This window comes from Oxyura jamaicensis, chromosome 3, assembly GCF_011077185.1.
Source record: "Oxyura jamaicensis isolate SHBP4307 breed ruddy duck chromosome 3, BPBGC_Ojam_1.0, whole genome shotgun sequence".
Classification (NCBI taxonomy): Eukaryota; Metazoa; Chordata; class Aves; order Anseriformes; family Anatidae; genus Oxyura; species Oxyura jamaicensis.
In genome coordinates this window covers 67,373,980-67,391,839 of record NC_048895.1, presented here as the reverse complement: position 1 = coordinate 67,391,839, position 17,860 = coordinate 67,373,980, and the positions used below count along the sequence as shown (strand labels likewise).

Below are 17,860 nucleotides of genomic sequence, written 5' to 3'. Positions count from 1 at the left end.
CCATGCCAGCTGGTTACTCACTAACTGTTTTGGAAAAAGAGCAAACCTTCTTTTGAATCTTTGAGATAACAAACTTTGAACTTGTATATGGAATGCCCGAACTCGGCATTATTTTTTTTCTATTGATTTCCAGATAGGTAAAAAGCTAAAGTTTGCTACACTATCTAGGTTCCCAATATATCAGAATGATGAGAATGTAGGTTATAATTTATATGTCCCCAGCAAGACTGCAGATTATTTAAGTGAAATGTGCAGAAGCTGCAGGAAGCTGTAAGGAAGACAAATTTTTTGTTTCACTAGCTAAAAGATATGTGGAGGAAGAGTGACACTCTGTGGCAAGAGCAATGCATTTCTTTTTCCAAGTTGTTCTTTTTTTTTTCATGCCTTCAATTTTACTATTTGTTTAAAAGTAAAGATTAATCCAAGCTTCTTTCATTTCATTACAGAATTGAGGGAAAGACAGAGGGAATGCACACAGCTTCAGAGGTGTGAAATAGCATACACACTTCAAGTGGTTCTAGTAGCATCTGATTACAATTTAAACTACGAGTTACATTCATGAAATTGAGAACATAGGTGCTGGGACACATACACATACTACAGCCAGCTGGAAAATTTTCAACAAACTGTGAAAAGATCTGAATGTTGATAAAAATACCTATTAAAATATTCAGGCTTTGGGATATGTTTGTTTGTTTGTTTGTTTGTTTTGTTCTAGGACTTTATTTTGCTTTAGTCACACTGTTTTATTTTGCCCCAACTAGAGAAGCTTGTTCTGAGTTTCATGTTTCATTTGACTTGAGCCTGAAAAATTCCATTTATGTGGTGCAACCCAGTCTCCCATTTCATATTCTACCTTTATGTTCCTCCATGGAAAGTGTGTACATTGCTGTAGGATGGCTCAGTTTATCACATAAAGGAGCAAAAATGTGAATTCCTGCCACATCTCAATAATATTCAATCTTATTCAATCAGTGGGTCACACAAATTTTACAGTGGATTCCCCTGCAAAGAACTGAAATCCACTGATCATTGGCCAGCTTCTCTTACCTTCTGCAACAGACTACTTAGAGATATGCTAATAGTATTCAGAGATCTACGAAGGATGTGATCCTATTTGTGTGATGCTTCAGACACCAAGAAATCCAATTAAGTGATAAAAAAAAATAGCAGGGTTGGAAGATAACTTCCAAAGTATAGCAGGTCTGGTACCCAAAAGAAGAGTGGCAGCATGCCTCCATCTCTTATTTCACATTTCTTTCTGGGACTTGACAAGAGCTTCAGGGAAACTGGGACTGTAGCTGTTCAACAGTGCAAACAGGGAGAGTGATATAGGGGGTAGGCAGAAGCATTTTCTTGCCCTCATTAAGGTATTTCAGACTATAGCAGACATCTAGCTCAGACTAGTAAGGTTATCAAAGAAAAGGAAAGCTTAAATTGTCTCCCTATAAATCTCAGTTTCCCTTTTGGCATTTGAGGAAGGCTTTGGGGCCATTTTGGTATCAGGGCAGATGAAGGTAAGAATCCCATCTACATTAAAGTGCAGTGGAGTTGAGTTTCTTCCCTATGCCATGTCCTACGTTTCATCAACTATGACAAGATAAGCAGTTGGTATGTTTGCATTCAAATCAGAGTCTAAATCCACCAACAAAAACAGTATTGCTTTTTTCTTTTTAGATAGGGAGCTAAGGCAGAACCAGATCACTGTTCTGAACTGGGAACTCCAGAACAGGGTGGAGAGGATAACTATGAAAGTAAAGGGCAGTAAATGCAAAAAAGTGAGGAGAAGACACAGTACAATACATGCTGGTGATCAGGCAAAATGGTAGCTTGCTACCTGCAGCTGAATAACTAGCATTTGCTGAGTAGTCATAGATTCCCCATAATGTAACCCAGTCCATAGATCAACAGCAGAAGTGTTATGGAAATCCCCCATTTCCTGTCCTGGAGAATGTGTCCTAAATAAAATAAGTGTATTTAGCATGAGTTATCTAAGAGAGCACAGAAGTGACTGACAGACGGTCCTTTGGAGTATACCAGTAGAAAGGGAAACTTGCAAAATCCCACACACAGAGGAGGAAGTGGAGGAGATGTTAATCTAAACACATTTCTTGAGCTCATCATCAGCTAATACACAAATATATCATGTGAGGTGAATACTGACTTCATAAACTAGACATACTACAGAAGCACTGGCCCAGCTCTGAAATAATAAAAAAAAAGCAGACTGAATAACAAGCTATATGTATATTACCCATTCTTGACCACTCTCTTTTCTCTTTACTTTAATTTCTCATTCTTCTTTCAAAAGCAACTTTGCACTTTCACTCTCTTGTCTCTTACGGAGAGTACTGTGCATGTTTTTCCCAAATGCAGCCTTGTCCTGTCATTTTGTGAATGCTTCATGCTTTTCCAGAAAGGGAGCTGTGCTCCTGTCATCCTTTTCTAGGCTGTAGTTACCTGCTCCCTTAGTGCTACAATTTCATGGCCCTGTCCTCTCCCACTGCATCAGCGGGTCACACCTCATCACATAGTACAGAGATAGCTGTGCTTCAGTAAAACTCATTTTAGCTGTCTAGTCATATCTTAGGCTCTTGATTTCACCCATACCTCCCTCAACTGTCCTCTCCCACTCAGATTTCTTAGCAGTCTTCTGCCATAATTAGAGAAATTGACAGAAGTATTTATTTATTTTAGCTAATCCCTAACAAGTCATCTCTCTACCCTAAATGTCACAGTGAATGCACAAGTCAAAAGCACTATTCTAGATTTCTTCTTCTAATATGAAAGGGACTGAGAAGGGCACATCAAAATTATTACAACCAACTAAAGAGATGCTATTGGCACTCAGACAAAGAGAAGTAAAAAGGACGTGCTGTCTCTTTAACCTGATTTACAGTAAAAACAAATCTGCATTTCCCTTAGAAATAGTAATTGTGAGAACAGTGTCAATCCAAGGGAAAAAATCTTAATGCTGCATATCTAACACATATTTAAGTATATATATATATATAAAATTGTATATACACTCAAACAAAACTTATTGAAGATGTGGTCTAAGGCAGAAACTGCAACTGCTTAGTCATTTTACCCATAGTTTATCTTTCCACAGGAAGCCAATAAGAGAAAACATTAAAGAGCATACACATTTATTATGACTTTAATGGATTCATCAAGTTTGGTCTCCAAACCCTTCAGAAGATATACACAGGTTACATTTTGAGCAGAAAATTTCTCCACTTTCTGATTTGCAAACCAAACACACACATTTCTTTAAATGAGATGAGAATTCTATTCAAAACTAGAATAAAATGTGAAACAAACCTCCATATAGAGTTGTGCCAATTGTCTCCTTTCCCAAGGCCAGCTCTTCATGATCTGAATAGTAGTTTTTCACTGCAACTTGTATAACATAACTTGAAAATGGCTGTAGGTTGTCTATGACATCTATAGGTCCCTGTAATTCCTGTGATTAGATAACAATTATGTATTGTTAGAAAAGACTCACGTCACACCAATTATCTGTCAATGAATCAAAGAATCATAGAATGGTTTGGGTTGGGAGGGACCTTAAAGATCATCTAGCCCCAACAGGATTTTAGCAAGGACATGTTAAAAGGTAGAGGAGTACTTGTACAAAGAAAAGCTAAGGAATCTACCACATAGCAAATACCAATCAGAAATTAGAATTACTATGGGATATGCAGAAGTGGAAAAACTCTCTGCTAGAAAGTTACAGAATGGTTTATAAAATTATTAGAAGTGATATCATGCCCTGTTCATATATGATACCAGGTGTATTTTTGTTCCAAAATAGCCATACCAATGTTTTTTGCTGTAGAGTAGACAAACGGTAGGATGAGTTCCTGGTGTTGTTAGTCATTTCTCTGAGAAATACCAGATATGTTGGTGTAGGCTGGGATATGCCAGGGCATAGCTGCTGTGGTGTGACAGATGGCAAGCTTACTGTAAAACTGGTGTTCGTTGTATCAAGGATAGAAGGTTTCTCCATGTCTAGCAATGGAATCAAGCAACTCTTATCTAAGAAAGACATCAAAAAATATAAATAATTACTATTGGACCAATCCAAATTTTCATGGGATTCTACCATGATTCATATCAGAAAGCATAAGCACAAAGTATTCTCTTTGCTTTCACAAATAGAAACAGAATAAATTACCACTTGTATATACTATATTTAATTACTTTCATAGACACAAAGATAGCAGTCACCGAAGTAAAGGCTTGTTTATCTTTGATAAGATCTGAGCTCTTAAAGTATTTAGGCTATTCTTTAGGTATCTAAAGAAAATCCACACCTGGAAATCCACACCTCAGTTGCTATGCTATTGAGGGTAGTACACATTGATGAGTCTGAACTTGCTTGTCACAGAAAAGGCAGATAGGCAGAGTAGAAAGTAACTTTCCCTCACAATTAAATCTCTCTTTTCTTCCAAACAGCTTCTCACTTGTAAAGTTCATTGTAACAACAGGGAATTAAGTGACAAGTTTGGGAAGGAAAAAAGTGGTCTCTAAGGAGAAAACAATAGAAAAATACTCAATGATAGTATACAAAAAGTAACAAAAGATACACCTTACCATTTGATATACTTTTTAAAATATGTGACTTGCTGACAAGAAGGAAAAGATGGTGCAAGGACAAATGTTTGCCCTTCGGCCAGAACAACTGAGCACATTGTTAAGATCTTTCCTCCCTAAATGAGCAACCCTGTCATTCCTGCCAAAGGCAGGCTCATGCACATAAGGGAAGGAGAATCGGAAAGCCTGTTTGCTAGAAATAAATGCAATGTTGAGTCTTTGACAATTTATATTTTCTTAGAGTAGTAAAACTCTCATGGGAAGAAACTCAGGTGGAATAAAGATCTGAGTCATTTTCAGAACTAAAGTTTCTGTCAGGCAGTTCCATAGAAACGTGTTTACCCTGACAAAAAATCCTTCACTACATATTCAGTCCCTTTCCTCCTAACCCAGCAGAGAAATCATTCTCTCACAGAATCTGTGACAGGACGATAATTTTCACTGAGTACTTCTGATGTGTTAAATGATCAACTGACATCACTTCTCTGGATGGCAATTAAGTAGGTTAGAATGAAAGGAAAGTAACAGTACTACTTGCACACATCACTAAAGAAGAAAGAAAAAAAAAAGCATGTCAGTCAACACAGCTGGTCTTTGCTAACATCACTGTTTCACATGCACCCCATTTGCTTTCAATACAAAAAGAAAAAAATATCTATTTTTTCTTATTTTAATATTTTCATTTCTTTTTATCTTAAACTTGTGCAAATAATTCTGTACATTGCTTTTTTTGCCTTTTTTTTTTTATTTCTTTCATTAAATCCGTTATCTGTGTGTTCCTCTAAATACACTTGCAGAAGTCCAGTCTCCAATAAGAAGACCTCTGTGGGGATCTTTAGATAGAAACAAACTCTTTGGACGTAAGTTGTTCTCTTTCTGCACCAGGTAAGCCTAGGGCTCTTGCAGGAAGCCCATTCCCTCAGGAGAGGGATTGGTACATTTTATACAAGGGCCAAACCAAGCTCCTGTACCAATGCCAAGCTCACACAGACCTCATGTGAATAAACTTGCCCAAAATGCTGTTAAGAATAGCCTGGGTGCTGGTCAAAGCAGCTACACTCAGGAGAAGCTCTGCTAGCTACCTAAAACTGAATGAAATTCTTTCATTCCAAAGAATTCCATCCCGTTAAAATATTCTCTTTTATATTTACCAGATTTTTATGTAAAAAAAATGAAGTTAAAGAATTATTTTAATATATTCATCATGCTAGTAGCTGTTATAAACCTCTGCACTTACAAGTATAATCCCTGTATCTACCATGAATCCTGGATTGCTATCGAAACTAATTTTTCTTTCTTTCATTATCACTCCAGTATTGTTTAAAATATTAGGAGTTGTAAGTGGAGCCTGAGACTACTAGCATGTAAGCTGTAATTGCCTCTCAGGCACTTGTTTATAAATCACTTTTATAAGTGGAGGTCTTATCTCTTTGTCTTTGGAATCACATACATTTGTTTTCAGCTTTGCATACTTAAGAAAAACAGCAGAAAACTGTGTCATAACAGGGATCATTAACAAACTCTTGCAACAACACCTTGTAGCTACAGATCATCTTAAGGACACAGTGTTTGCTCTTTTTCTGTGTTTTAATGTTCACCACCTTTTTTGAATCTCTAGGTTCAACATAACTTTGAAAATAGATATGGTTTGGTATTATCATGCTGAGCCACTGAAACACAGGCAATATTTACACCATCATGAACTTCCATGCAACACATGGCCAGTCCTTATTTCCATCCTTTTAAAAATGTACACAGTGAATTGTTGAAAGCCCTGAAATAGATTTATTACATTTACAGAACAACCCAAATCCCCTCTACCTGGATATGACTGCAGTGCTGTGCTGTAGGCTAAGATTTTCAGCTCATGATTTGCTTTCATTTGAAGAGAATGTCTTGTGGTTTCTTTATTTGCTAGATAAATTTCAGTGTATTTCTTCGTTTCAATGCTCCAATATAAAAACTGTTTATCTACAGTCAAGCTGCCAATTTTCTTATCTGTAAGAAAACATTGTAGAGTTATGCTTCAGCATAAACACTGAACAGACAATTTTACAAGAGCAGATGGATGCTTTTATTCACATTGAGTCAATATGGGTCAATATCTCAGCCACACCATAATTTCAAAGACATTCCCTGGAAAAGAGGTTTCTGATATATTCCAGTAAGTATAATGAAGCTGAGACACTTTGGTATTTCTCTTTACAAGTGTAGATTTGGGGGCTTTTTATTATCCTTAAGTGATGAGAATTGCAATTCTGTTGTTGTTGTGTTTTTTTGTTTGTTTGTTTGTTTAAAAAAAAGAAAGAAAACAAGAGCAAGAGTTGTCCAAAGAAACTTTCATCATTTTTTTCCAAGATTAAAACACTGTTTTGCCCTCTCCCAGGAACAAGGCAGCTCCTTTTGGTTAAAGGACAGCTTTACCAGCACTACTGCAGAACAGAGCAAAACAGAAAACTCAGCAACCAAGATTAAGTGTTATCATTACAAGAAATGAAACATAGATAAGCTGCCATACGGGACTCTACGTACATGAAGTACCCTCCCCACATCTAATATTGAAGTGTTCAGTGCCACTTTCAGATGTAACCTAAGATAGTATGGTAACTTTTCATTGAGATAAGACGTAATAGGTTCATCTAATATTAAATGCCAGCAAAACAATGTCTTCATACAGTTAGTGAAATCTATTGCCAGTGTGTGAGGCTGTATTATCTCCATTCTACTGACATCTTACTAGAATGCATGCTTGCATCAGTAAATATCCTCACACTGCTCTTTCTCCTGGTTGCTATCAACGGGCTACACAACTGAAAATAGAGAATACAACAATTTTTGTTGATCTTGCCTACCGATAAATCAATATTATAAAGAAAGTACTTCATGAATGCTATTTTACTAAAATTATCATTGTTAGTGTAAGAAACAGAACTAATCACAAACTACCTAGAAATATAACAGAGCACTCAGACCTTGAAAATTTGGTATTCTGGTAATTCTCCAGCAATGGCAACCATCCACATCCGAAGCCCATATTTCATCTCTTCTTCTGACAAAGAGCAGCTGGGGGTTCTTGGAGTCAGACACATCTATACTCATAGGTCCTCCTAGTTCTGCTTCTGTCATGTTACAGCTGCAGTAGTTCCTCATTTGTTCTTCTACTGATATGTATCCCAAAATGTGTTGCACAGTGTTATTCAGAATATCATAATAAAACATGCGGCTGCCATAATTAAACTCTTCCATCCAGTACAAGCGGCTATCAAATAAAATGCATTACTTAAAGTAGAAAAACTTAAATCTGAACAGTCCGGACTAAATGCACTCCTGTAAGTGAATACAGTTACAAACCTCCCAAATATTTCAAACAGTGCAACTAAAGCAGCATACTTCCAGAGAGATTCTAGGTGTTTAAAGGAAATTTTTGAATGGAAGATCGCAATAAGAGACTATTCCAGAATAAACGTTTCCAATAATGTTATGTTAATGATTACGTGCTGCTGACTTCCATTTGCATCACTTGAACAGAACAGCCTACCAGGATTTACGTATCATTTGAAATTTTTACCCACACAGACATTTTTTTTAAAACTAGGTATATGGCCAAGCTCAAGTAGCAGTATATAAGCAGAACCACACACAGAAATATCTGACACGTATACAATGAAAAAAAAAAAAAAAAAAAAATCATATAAAAAGTTCTTTTGGGTCCTTAAGAGCAGATGTTTCATGAAAATCATGTTTCAAATATATTTTTAAAAATCTATTAGCAAGAATTAAATATATTTTAAAGAAGCTATTAGCTATTATGTCTTACCTTAAGAGAGGATACGACAACAGAGAAGATACAGTTGAATTATGGTTACCCAGTTGTATGTTCAAGGCTTGTAAAGACTTTTTCTTGAGTTCCAGATCAATAACAAATATTTGAGTTTCATTCCATGATGTTTTCAGGGCAACAAAGAGAAGTCTTGCAATCCAGTCTACTGTGATGGCAGTGACATTGCGAAGAAATGCATCTTTGAAAAACTTAAGGGTTAAAAAAAAATTATTAAAACTGCTTAAGAGCAGAATTATCCTACCTGATGCTAGGACACTATGAAATCAGATTTGTTTCCCAAGTCATTAGTACTTGGAAAATAGCAATCAAAATTTAAAGAGATGCCATGGAATTAAGTTTCCAATATTTTTATACAAAAAAAATCTGTTGTTTCACTAATATTAATCATTGCTTCCATGTTGATTCAGTTTTCTTGAAATTAGAAAGAAAACAAGTTAAATTAAAATGAATTTCATACAAAAATTACATCTCTTGTATTTAATAGTATGAATTTTAAATTAAATATTTGTTGAAATATCTTGTGAACAAAGCAGATGTCAGTGAAATCATACATGTTTAACAGGAAAACTTATCAATGGCATGCTCAGCTTGTTCCAATCACTGTTGATGACAGAAAAAAAAATATGGAAGTACAAATTTTATTATACTATACATATTTGTATTGCACTGTTGGAAAGGGCCACTTGTCTCCTTCATATAAGCATCTCATATGAACCAACAGTCATTAAGAAAATTGCATCTCTCCAGTTCTGTTTTCCCCACTTCATTTTGCCATTAAATGCACTTTGTTCATCATGCTGCTTTCTTCTGTTTTCTACATGTAATTTTGACATCTTTAAAAGCATGATTAGGCCCAAAATAATAGCAAGGTAATGGACAAAGAAATACCTGAAACACTGAAGTAGTCTGTATGTTCAGAAGAAAAAGAGAGTCTTCTAGGATATAGTACATCGTGTCATCATTAGCAGTATAACAGATGTCCTTTATATTGGTCTTTGCCAAAAGTTCCCATATGGTATGATTATTGTCTATGTCAGTAAGAAACAACTTGTTGGCAGAAACAGTTATAAGAGTTGGGACAGGGAAAAGATCTGGAAGGAAAAGGGCACAGCAGAATTTACACCAAACATCCTAGACAATAGCATTCATTCATAATGAAAGCAAGTACAAAAATAAATGATGGCCCCACACAAATTATATGTGGTCATATGTCATAGCAAATAAATAAAATAATGACATGCACAGATTGATGTTGCCTTCTTGTCATCACATGCAAACTTCTAAGAATTTTTCAGTGCCATTATGGATGCTTACCCAGCAACTTTAAGCCTAGTAAAAATAGATTTGCTCTCTTAATTTCCTGTCACAGCCCAGTTAGAAATAAACTACGATCCCTAGCCCAGTTACAAATGACCTATACTGCTATAGTAGAATGCAGACTACAGATGAAAGACTGCTGTTCTGTGCTACGCTGGTGCTGCTTAGAAAAATTAATCTCGCCTACTTCTGAGAAAAGGCTTGAAATTCCCCAAACTTAAGCTAAATAAATGTGTTAATAATTTCCTGCCAAACTATCTGCTGTAGCTATCTCCTGTAGCTATCTCTCTGTGGTGTCTACCATAGGGTGGAACAAACATCACCCAATTGTCAGACTATTTATGAGATTACCAAATTTCTGTACTGTCGAGTTTGCCAGCTATTACACAGAAACCATGAAGGGGCATTTAAGTCATCCATACCTGATGAATTCCTCTGTGCTATATCAGACAAAGGTCCTGGACCCACAGAGGTGAAAGCTTGCACCTGTGAGACAGGAGGTTGTTACATACATTAAACAGCAGTTTAAAATATCCCATTACAGAGCCCGCAGAGTCACAATCAATGACAAAAAGACAACCAGATCCCCTGACTGCTGAGCTAGGATTGTATATGTATGTGCTCTGCTATGTTGGTCAGTTCAAATGCTACTTTGAGGGTTGGACCATGGCTATGAAGAAAATTTTAAGTTGTGGTTCATAGAGTGGCAATTCAGGTTGCCTTTATCAATCGGTGCTCAAAGAAACCAGAAAATCTTGTTTCCTTGCCCAGGCTGGAGCAGTTTCCTACTGTTGGTTGATGTTGCAACCAACATGGTGTTCTCCCCTATCTACCAGGCGTATTACATGCTTTCATGTTTCCAGCTTGCTTTTCATGCACACTTTCTGTGTGTTCCAGGCCTCTTATCATGATGGAAACATGACCTCCTGCCAAGTTTTAATATGGAAGTCTCCTATTACAGTTATCAAATGAGTCCTTGTATTTCTCCAACAGTGGAACTTCTCTTGATCTGATGGCTCTATTTTACTGGTCCGTGACCCGCCACCAGCTCAGCAGAATCTGTGTTGAACTTGTAGCTTTTAGCAATGGCTTTGGGAGACCTCTAGAAAAGTTTATTTTGGGCCTCAACAAACCTGTATAATATTGCAGTACTGTTTTCCGCCTTATGTAACGAACAATGCAACATGTAGCAAAGTTAAGCCAGGTATCCAAGAGTGAGTCAGTGAATCAGCAGTTCCAAAAGCAGAAACCACAAACTCTTGCCCCAAGCCCAACACAATCTCCTAGACAAACGCATGAAGCCACACAGATAACATCTGAGATGAGCGCAGTAATTTTTCATACCTGAAACCTTACTATGAGGTGGGGAAGCACATCTTTGAGAGAAAAGAGCAACACATTGGGTTTGACATTGCTCACATTCCAGTCCTTGAGAGTGTCAGCAGTGTCATTCTGACACAATAGTTGATAGTAAACCCTGAAGTGTGTTAGTACTCCATTGTCCCTTTCAGGCTTGTTCCACCTGAACTCCAAACGGACTTTCTCTTCACTTTCATGCAGGTTATTATGTAACACATATATTCTAGGGTTTGTAGGGGCTGAAGGAACTGCATTAAAAAAATAATAATAATAATAATAATTAAAAAAAAAAAAAAGCAGAATTAGGTATTTCTGTTGAAACACAATCTGTACCTTGTAATTAACTCTTTTAGTTTTGAGTCTTGACAACTTTAATGCTGAAAGAAAAAGATAGCAAGTAGTGAGGTGTAAGTTAGAGAAGAGTATTTAAAATTTCATGGTAATTGCTTTCTGTTTTTCATCAACATATATGTATCTGCTTTTAATTTGCTTAGAAAAAAAAAAAATAGCTATATTAGCAGCAACTCTGTGGCTCAGATTGGGACATTTCTATTTAGCCAAATCCTGTAGGTAACAGTGGAACTGCAAGAATTCTCACAATATAGAATGAACTCTATCCCCTCTCCTGTCCACTTCAAGATCTACTGCAGCTCATAAGCTTTCTCAATGAACCAGTCATTCAGCACTATACCTTAGCTGACTTAACTTTGACCTACTTAAGATCAAAACCAAACACAATTAAAAAGTGCATAACATTTCTTAAAAACTTAATAAGTGGTTAATATATTACATGCAGCCTTTGATGATCACTATAATGAATCTCAGTTTCTCTTTATTACTGACAGTCATAGGCGCATGGTGCATATATTGTCATGCACTTGCTGTTTCAAATTCTGTTACTGCAACTGCGGGCACTTATGTGTGCAACAGACTGTACTGGGTCTGGCTGGGATGTTAACTTTCCCTGCAGCAGCCCATACAGTGCTGCGCTCTGCACTTGTAGCTAGAACAGCAGTGGTATATCACACCAGTGTTGTGTCTGCTGCTGAGAAGTGCTGGCACAGCATCAGGACTCTCTCTGACCCTCCTAGGGGGTGGGCAAAAAGTGAGAAAGAAACATCAGCAGGGCAGCTGACCTAAACCAACCAAAGGGATATTCCATACCATATGATGTCACACTCAGCAATAAAAGGTGGAAAAAGGAAGAAGAGGGGAGGGGTGGGCTCTCGTTGCGAAACGTCTGTCCTCCTCCCGAACACTGGCTACGTGCGTTGAGGCCCTGCTTCAAGGACGTGGTCAAGCATCGCTCATTTGTGGGAAGTAGAGAGTAATTTCTTTCCTCTGCACTTCCACATAGCCTTTACTTGTTTTGTTTAGTTATTCCCTTTCCCCCCTCCCTTTTCCCCTTTCCCTTTTTTCCCTTTAGTTGAATTGTTTAATTAATAATAATATTTCCTTAATTATATATATATATATATATTTCCCCTTTTTAATTAAATCATCCTTATCTCAACCCGTGAGTTGTTCTTTCCTTTACTTCTTCCCCTCCTCATCTGAGGAGGGGGAGTGAGAGAGCGGTTGTGGTGTTCAACTGCCTAGCACGGTAAAACCACCACACAGACAACTGCCAAAGATAAGCAAGAACAAGTCCTTGCAACTCTGCCTATGGTCAACGAGCCCGGAAAGCTCCTCATTCCTCTAGACAGGGTTGCACTTGCTAACATAGACCTGGTCCCAGCACCCACTACAGGTTAAGAATGGGATTTGAAATTCTGGTACCTCCTTCAGGAGCTCGAAGGAATACAGATGTTGTTGGTGCCTTGCCCCAGTATGTGTATGGAGTCACACTAAAATCAAAGAGTGCAAATGGTTCCAGCCAATCAACTTGGTAGGATGGAACTGTCAGATTATGGGGTTGGAGGCACTGTTCATTCTCCAAAGACTGTGAATGAAATGAAACAAAATAAAATGAAGCAAAACTAAATGAAACAAAACAGACCTTCAGTTTTCTAAATTCTTCTCATCAATCTGATCAACAAAATCAAGACAGAGCTACTCTTCCTCAGAGTTATCATTGTTTCACCAACTCCTGTAGCACTATAGTGCACAGCAATCTGCTAGCAATCTGCCCTTTGAATCTAACATACAGCTCACCAAATGTGCTAAACTTAAGTGTGGGTGAAGGCTAGATTTCACATTTGGGCAAAGGCTATCCCACTAGCAGCTCAGAGGACACTTCTGTCTTTGCGTTACTGTGAAAGGCTTTCTCACACATCTTTGGGCCCTGGGAGCTCCTCGCCTTGCACTTCACACTCCAGAAGCTAGTCCAGAGCTGCTGCTAAGCCCATATTTCTCCAGTGCTGTCCTCAGTCGTGGGGAAATGGGACAGCTTACTTTATATTTACATTTTGGTTTGATTGCTTGACCAATTTCTAAAGTCTGGAGAAGAAACAAACTATGTTTGTGTTTAAAAATAGATATATGAGTGACTCGAGGCAGTAATATACGTAGATAATGTGGAGGGATTGTATGAATATCCTCACTTGTAGAGCTTTTGATCCCACGCAGTAAAAGACAGTTCCCCATTCCACATTTGTGGAAGCGCTCCAAATTATGTGAAAACTTGAAGAATTTCCTTTAATCCTAAAGGAAGATTCTGGTACTGAATTTGGAATCACTTTTGGTGTAAAGGAAACGTTTCCTGTCCATAATGAGAAGAAAAAAATAACAATTTAAAGAACATGAGAAATAGGTAGAGTTCTCAAACCTGATTTAAAACTTGAAGGTGCTGTGGGTAATCAAGTAAAATGTCATTGAATAGAAACAAGGGTCTATGAAAAACAACATTTTGTATTATTTTTAGCCATACCCATTAGCTTTTCTAATTGCACATTATGTAGCTATAGCCTGGTATACTCATTAATAAGTTGTTGTTGTTCTTATGTCAAATGACTAAAGAATTTTACGAGTGGAGAATTACAGGCTGACAGTGAATACCTTTACTGAGGGGGTTCAATAAAGAAAATAATGTACCTGGCAAAGGTTTAAGTGTTGTGTGAACAAGGGTGAAGGCTGCAAATTTTGCAGGCTCTGAAAAGGGAATGCTAATGCTCTGATTGAATTCTTGTGTTGTAAGGAATTGAAGATTATTAATCCAGAACAGACGACCACTGTAGTACTCCAGTGTACTCTGAGATGTTTCTGAAATACTCCATGCTGCAAACTCTGTGACTATGACATTACCACACCTGTGAAAACATGTATGAAAACAGCAAGATGAAAACACATAGTGTAAAGAGAGAGAAAAGGATTTATGCAACACATGACCCATTAATAAGTTTCTCATCATTCAAATTCTTAATATTCATGTAGGAGGAAGGAAAACAAATTTGAAAGTTTTGAAGTTCTCTAGAGCACAACACTTTTCAAAATGGAAGTAGCACCCATAAAACAAATCCTTCATTCCTTTGATTTTATTAGAAGATAAATGTTAAATGGCTTAGTATTATGATGTATGGATGTTGAAAACTGAGTATTTCAAAAAATCAGCCTAACTTCTCTCCGCCACTCCACTGAAACAATGGAGACTACTTCACAGCTTAAGATTCTTTCTACTCCATTAGAGCAGATTCTCAGACGAATTTGACCCTGCTAGTTTCCTCAATAACCTTCCATTATTTATTAAACTCTATTAACATTTTCCTCCATTGGTATCAATGATAATTTAATTTGTCTAGTTACTTCAATGTCAAAACTTACAGGCCCATTTTGATCCCAATTTATCTTCTCAGAAAGAGATTAAATACATTGTAAGAGGCATCATTTTAGCATCTTAGAAATATCTTCCATCTTAGACAAGTGCTATCCAAAGCAAATTTGGAAAATCTTTTACGCACCATCAGGACCATTAGGATGGATTACTTCTAATCTCTCTGTTCTGGCATGCCAGAGATGATGATTTATGACTGTCAATTGGTTCCCAGTGGAGCTGCATGTTCTAGCTAAGACTGATCAACATATTTTGATGCTTTAAATGGTTACCATTAATCATGGCAAGTCTAAAATCAGTCAGAGAACTCATCTGATTCCACTCACAGCCAGCTTGCAACATTATGAACACATGTAAATACAGATACTGTCCAATTAAGTGTAAGAGGTTTAATTTCATGCTTGTAAAAAAGCAACACTCTCCCCATATGAAAAGGAGTAAAAATGTAGTTTCATGAACTACCATAAATCAACACTGGCAAATAGTTTCTGTATGATGTGCTTGGCACATATGCAAAAAATTATCATTTTTCGCAAGGTCTTATCAGCATATTTTTGAATTCTCCCATAAATACAATTTTGTACTTTTTTTTTTTTAATTTTGATTTCAGGAATAATGAAGCTGTTTCATGTTCAGGATTATCAAGAGGAAACCCTGCTGAGCACTGATTCTCTAAGAAACTGGTGTCAATTCAAGTCCTAAGCTCCATGTAAGATAAACAAGTTACAGCCCTAGGCGCTTGAAAACCTTCAGGTGTTGTAAATACCAAGATAAAACAGACAATTAATAGTGATTAGTTCCTAAAGCTAAGTTTAAAAATTGATGAACATGACCTAAGTTCAGCTGAGCATCCATACGGTGTTTCTCTCACTGTAAAAGCATGCTAACAACCATCTCAACACACAGTTTGCCATCACCTAAGTGTGACCATCAGCTCTTCTTATTTATTGCAATTAGTAACTAGTGTGTTCAACACCAGGCAATCTGTTTTAAATAGAGATTCACCCCCCCCACTCCCCAAAAAAAAAAAAACCCGGGGGGGGGGGGGGGGAGAGAAAATAAGACTTTCTTACCTGTGCTATACATTTACTTACCCTTCTTTGCAAAGAGAAATTCTGTATAGATTTAGACATAGACTGTCTTGTACAAGCCAGTAAAGAAAACCATGGCTGAGATCCAAAGCTAAACCAACCACCTAAGAAACAAAAAGTTCAAACAGCAATTTGAATATACTTTCACTTCTGGGCTAAAAGCCCTTAGGTATCAATGTTGTCCAGGCAGCATGACGGGTAGCTCTTTATTGGCAAAAATAACATTATTACCATGAACGTTTATTTTAACACTAAAAGAGGTAACACTAGAAAATAATCAGGTCCTTGGTGGGTACTTATTTATAACAGCTGATGATTTTCTAGATAACATTTTATGAGCATCTGTCACAGTGTTCATTCCTAGAGCATCTGAGTACTTCAGATATGATGGCAATCGTGTATCAAGTGATTAGTGAAACTACCTATCAAAATTTCCAAAGCACCTCTGGTATTTTAATATTCTTTCTCTAAAACAGATGGTTGATATCCAGACTGAAAGTCAGAATCACTTTCTGAAAGAAGTGTTTCAGATCTTTTGTCTTTGTTTTCTAGCTTTGATTTTATACATAGAATATTTAATGTGTTGCATTATTTATGGAAAATATATGTGTTTTTATTGAGGTATTCAGTTAAACGGGATATTCAAATGTTTACATTTTAGTAAATCCTTTATTATTAAATAAGAGTCAAGGGGAAAAAAATGTTTATTGCTTCAATATTACTTCAAAGCTCAGTGCAGGATTTTTGTTTATTTTAAATTGGATTTAATATCCAAAATAAAGCTTTCTTGCTTTTGCAATAAACAACAGATTCAATATCATATGCAAAAACAATAGAAATCAGACATCTAATAATGTGTTCTGTGACTGACAAAGAATTTGCTTCCAGAAGTTATTCTGCTAAATGTTATCAAGTTCAGTCCATGTCAAGTCATTAGCACAGTTTACAAGTTGTTAGGGCCTTCTGAGAACATTTTTCCTGCTGCTCCCAAACTTTACATCCAAAAACTATTTATAGCTACTCTTCTATAAGGTTGGATTTTTATTAGGAATGTAAGTGGAATGCTTGTTTTTTTTTTTTTTTAACTCTTCATTAATAAGCTGCAGAAGATGATGACAGGAAAGCAAATGCTGTGTCACTTTGTTGTCTGCTGGTCCTTATGTAATCACATTCTTGACATATTTCTGTTGACATTGTATGTCAGAAAATCAAGGTTTGAATGATTGCTCCTGTAGGTTTTGCTGTTAAAAATATCTCACAGTATGTATATGCCGTAGTGATATTCAGCCGAGCATGTTACATTTTATCCCATTTACCTATTCTCCCATCCATGTTCAACACCAAATTACATATTCCTGAATCTGCCTTGTTTTTTTAAACATTTGGATCCTTGCTTTTTTAAACATTTGGATCTTCTTTTCTTGCCCTGTTTTCTTTTTGCAGCTATTACATTTTCCCACAGACAGACCCATCTTCTTTCTCCTAATCCCTGTATCCCCATTAATAAAAGGCAAAAAACATTTGTACTGTTCAGGAGTTAGGCAAATATTTAACACCTCTCTTCCCTTATGCTTCAAAAATAGACAGACTTTTTCCATTTTCTGAGACGTATTGGTCTCTGGACATGATAAATTTGGCTAATTTAAATGCCCCTTGACTAGCAATAGTAAGAGGCAACTCTGAGAAAGACATGGCCCCTCCTGCATACAATGCACTTTGCTATTCTATAAATTACTTTTGTTCCAGGCAAATTGTACAGTGTAAACTACTTAAGTGCTTTGAATATTCTGGGCCAGATCTTAAACTGAAATAAATCAGAATAGCTCTGCCAAAATCAATCAATCCATACACACTAACTAGGCTATGCAACTGATTGCAAAATAA

At 36.7% G+C, this 17,860-nt stretch overlaps 1 protein-coding gene across 6 annotated transcripts in view; it reads right to left on the bottom strand.

The window, feature by feature from the left end:
- The window catches only part of ROS1 (ROS proto-oncogene 1, receptor tyrosine kinase), a 75,602-nt gene that overhangs the window by 31,839 nt on the left and 25,903 nt on the right, over nt 1-17,860 (bottom strand). For 5 of the 6 annotated variants that reach the window (XM_035322393.1, XM_035322395.1, XM_035322397.1 and 2 more), the window contains exons 18-29: nt 15,980-16,080; nt 14,150-14,364; nt 13,654-13,817; nt 12,896-13,058; nt 11,102-11,364; nt 10,180-10,243; nt 9,329-9,531; nt 8,417-8,628; nt 7,572-7,858; nt 6,421-6,597; nt 3,824-4,041; nt 3,325-3,466 (exon numbers count right to left, since the gene is read on the bottom strand). In XM_035322393.1, the coding sequence (XP_035178284.1) occupies nt 3,325-3,466; nt 3,824-4,041; nt 6,421-6,597; nt 7,572-7,858; nt 8,417-8,628; nt 9,329-9,531; nt 10,180-10,243; nt 11,102-11,364; nt 12,896-13,058; nt 13,654-13,817; nt 14,150-14,364; nt 15,980-16,080 (2,209 nt within the window). The remainder of the gene's footprint in view (nt 1-3,324; nt 3,467-3,823; nt 4,042-6,420; nt 6,598-7,571; nt 7,859-8,416; nt 8,629-9,328; nt 9,532-10,179; nt 10,244-11,101; nt 11,365-12,895; nt 13,059-13,653; nt 13,818-14,149; nt 14,365-15,979; nt 16,081-17,860) is intronic. The other variant, XM_035322396.1, reaches the window with a different exon arrangement.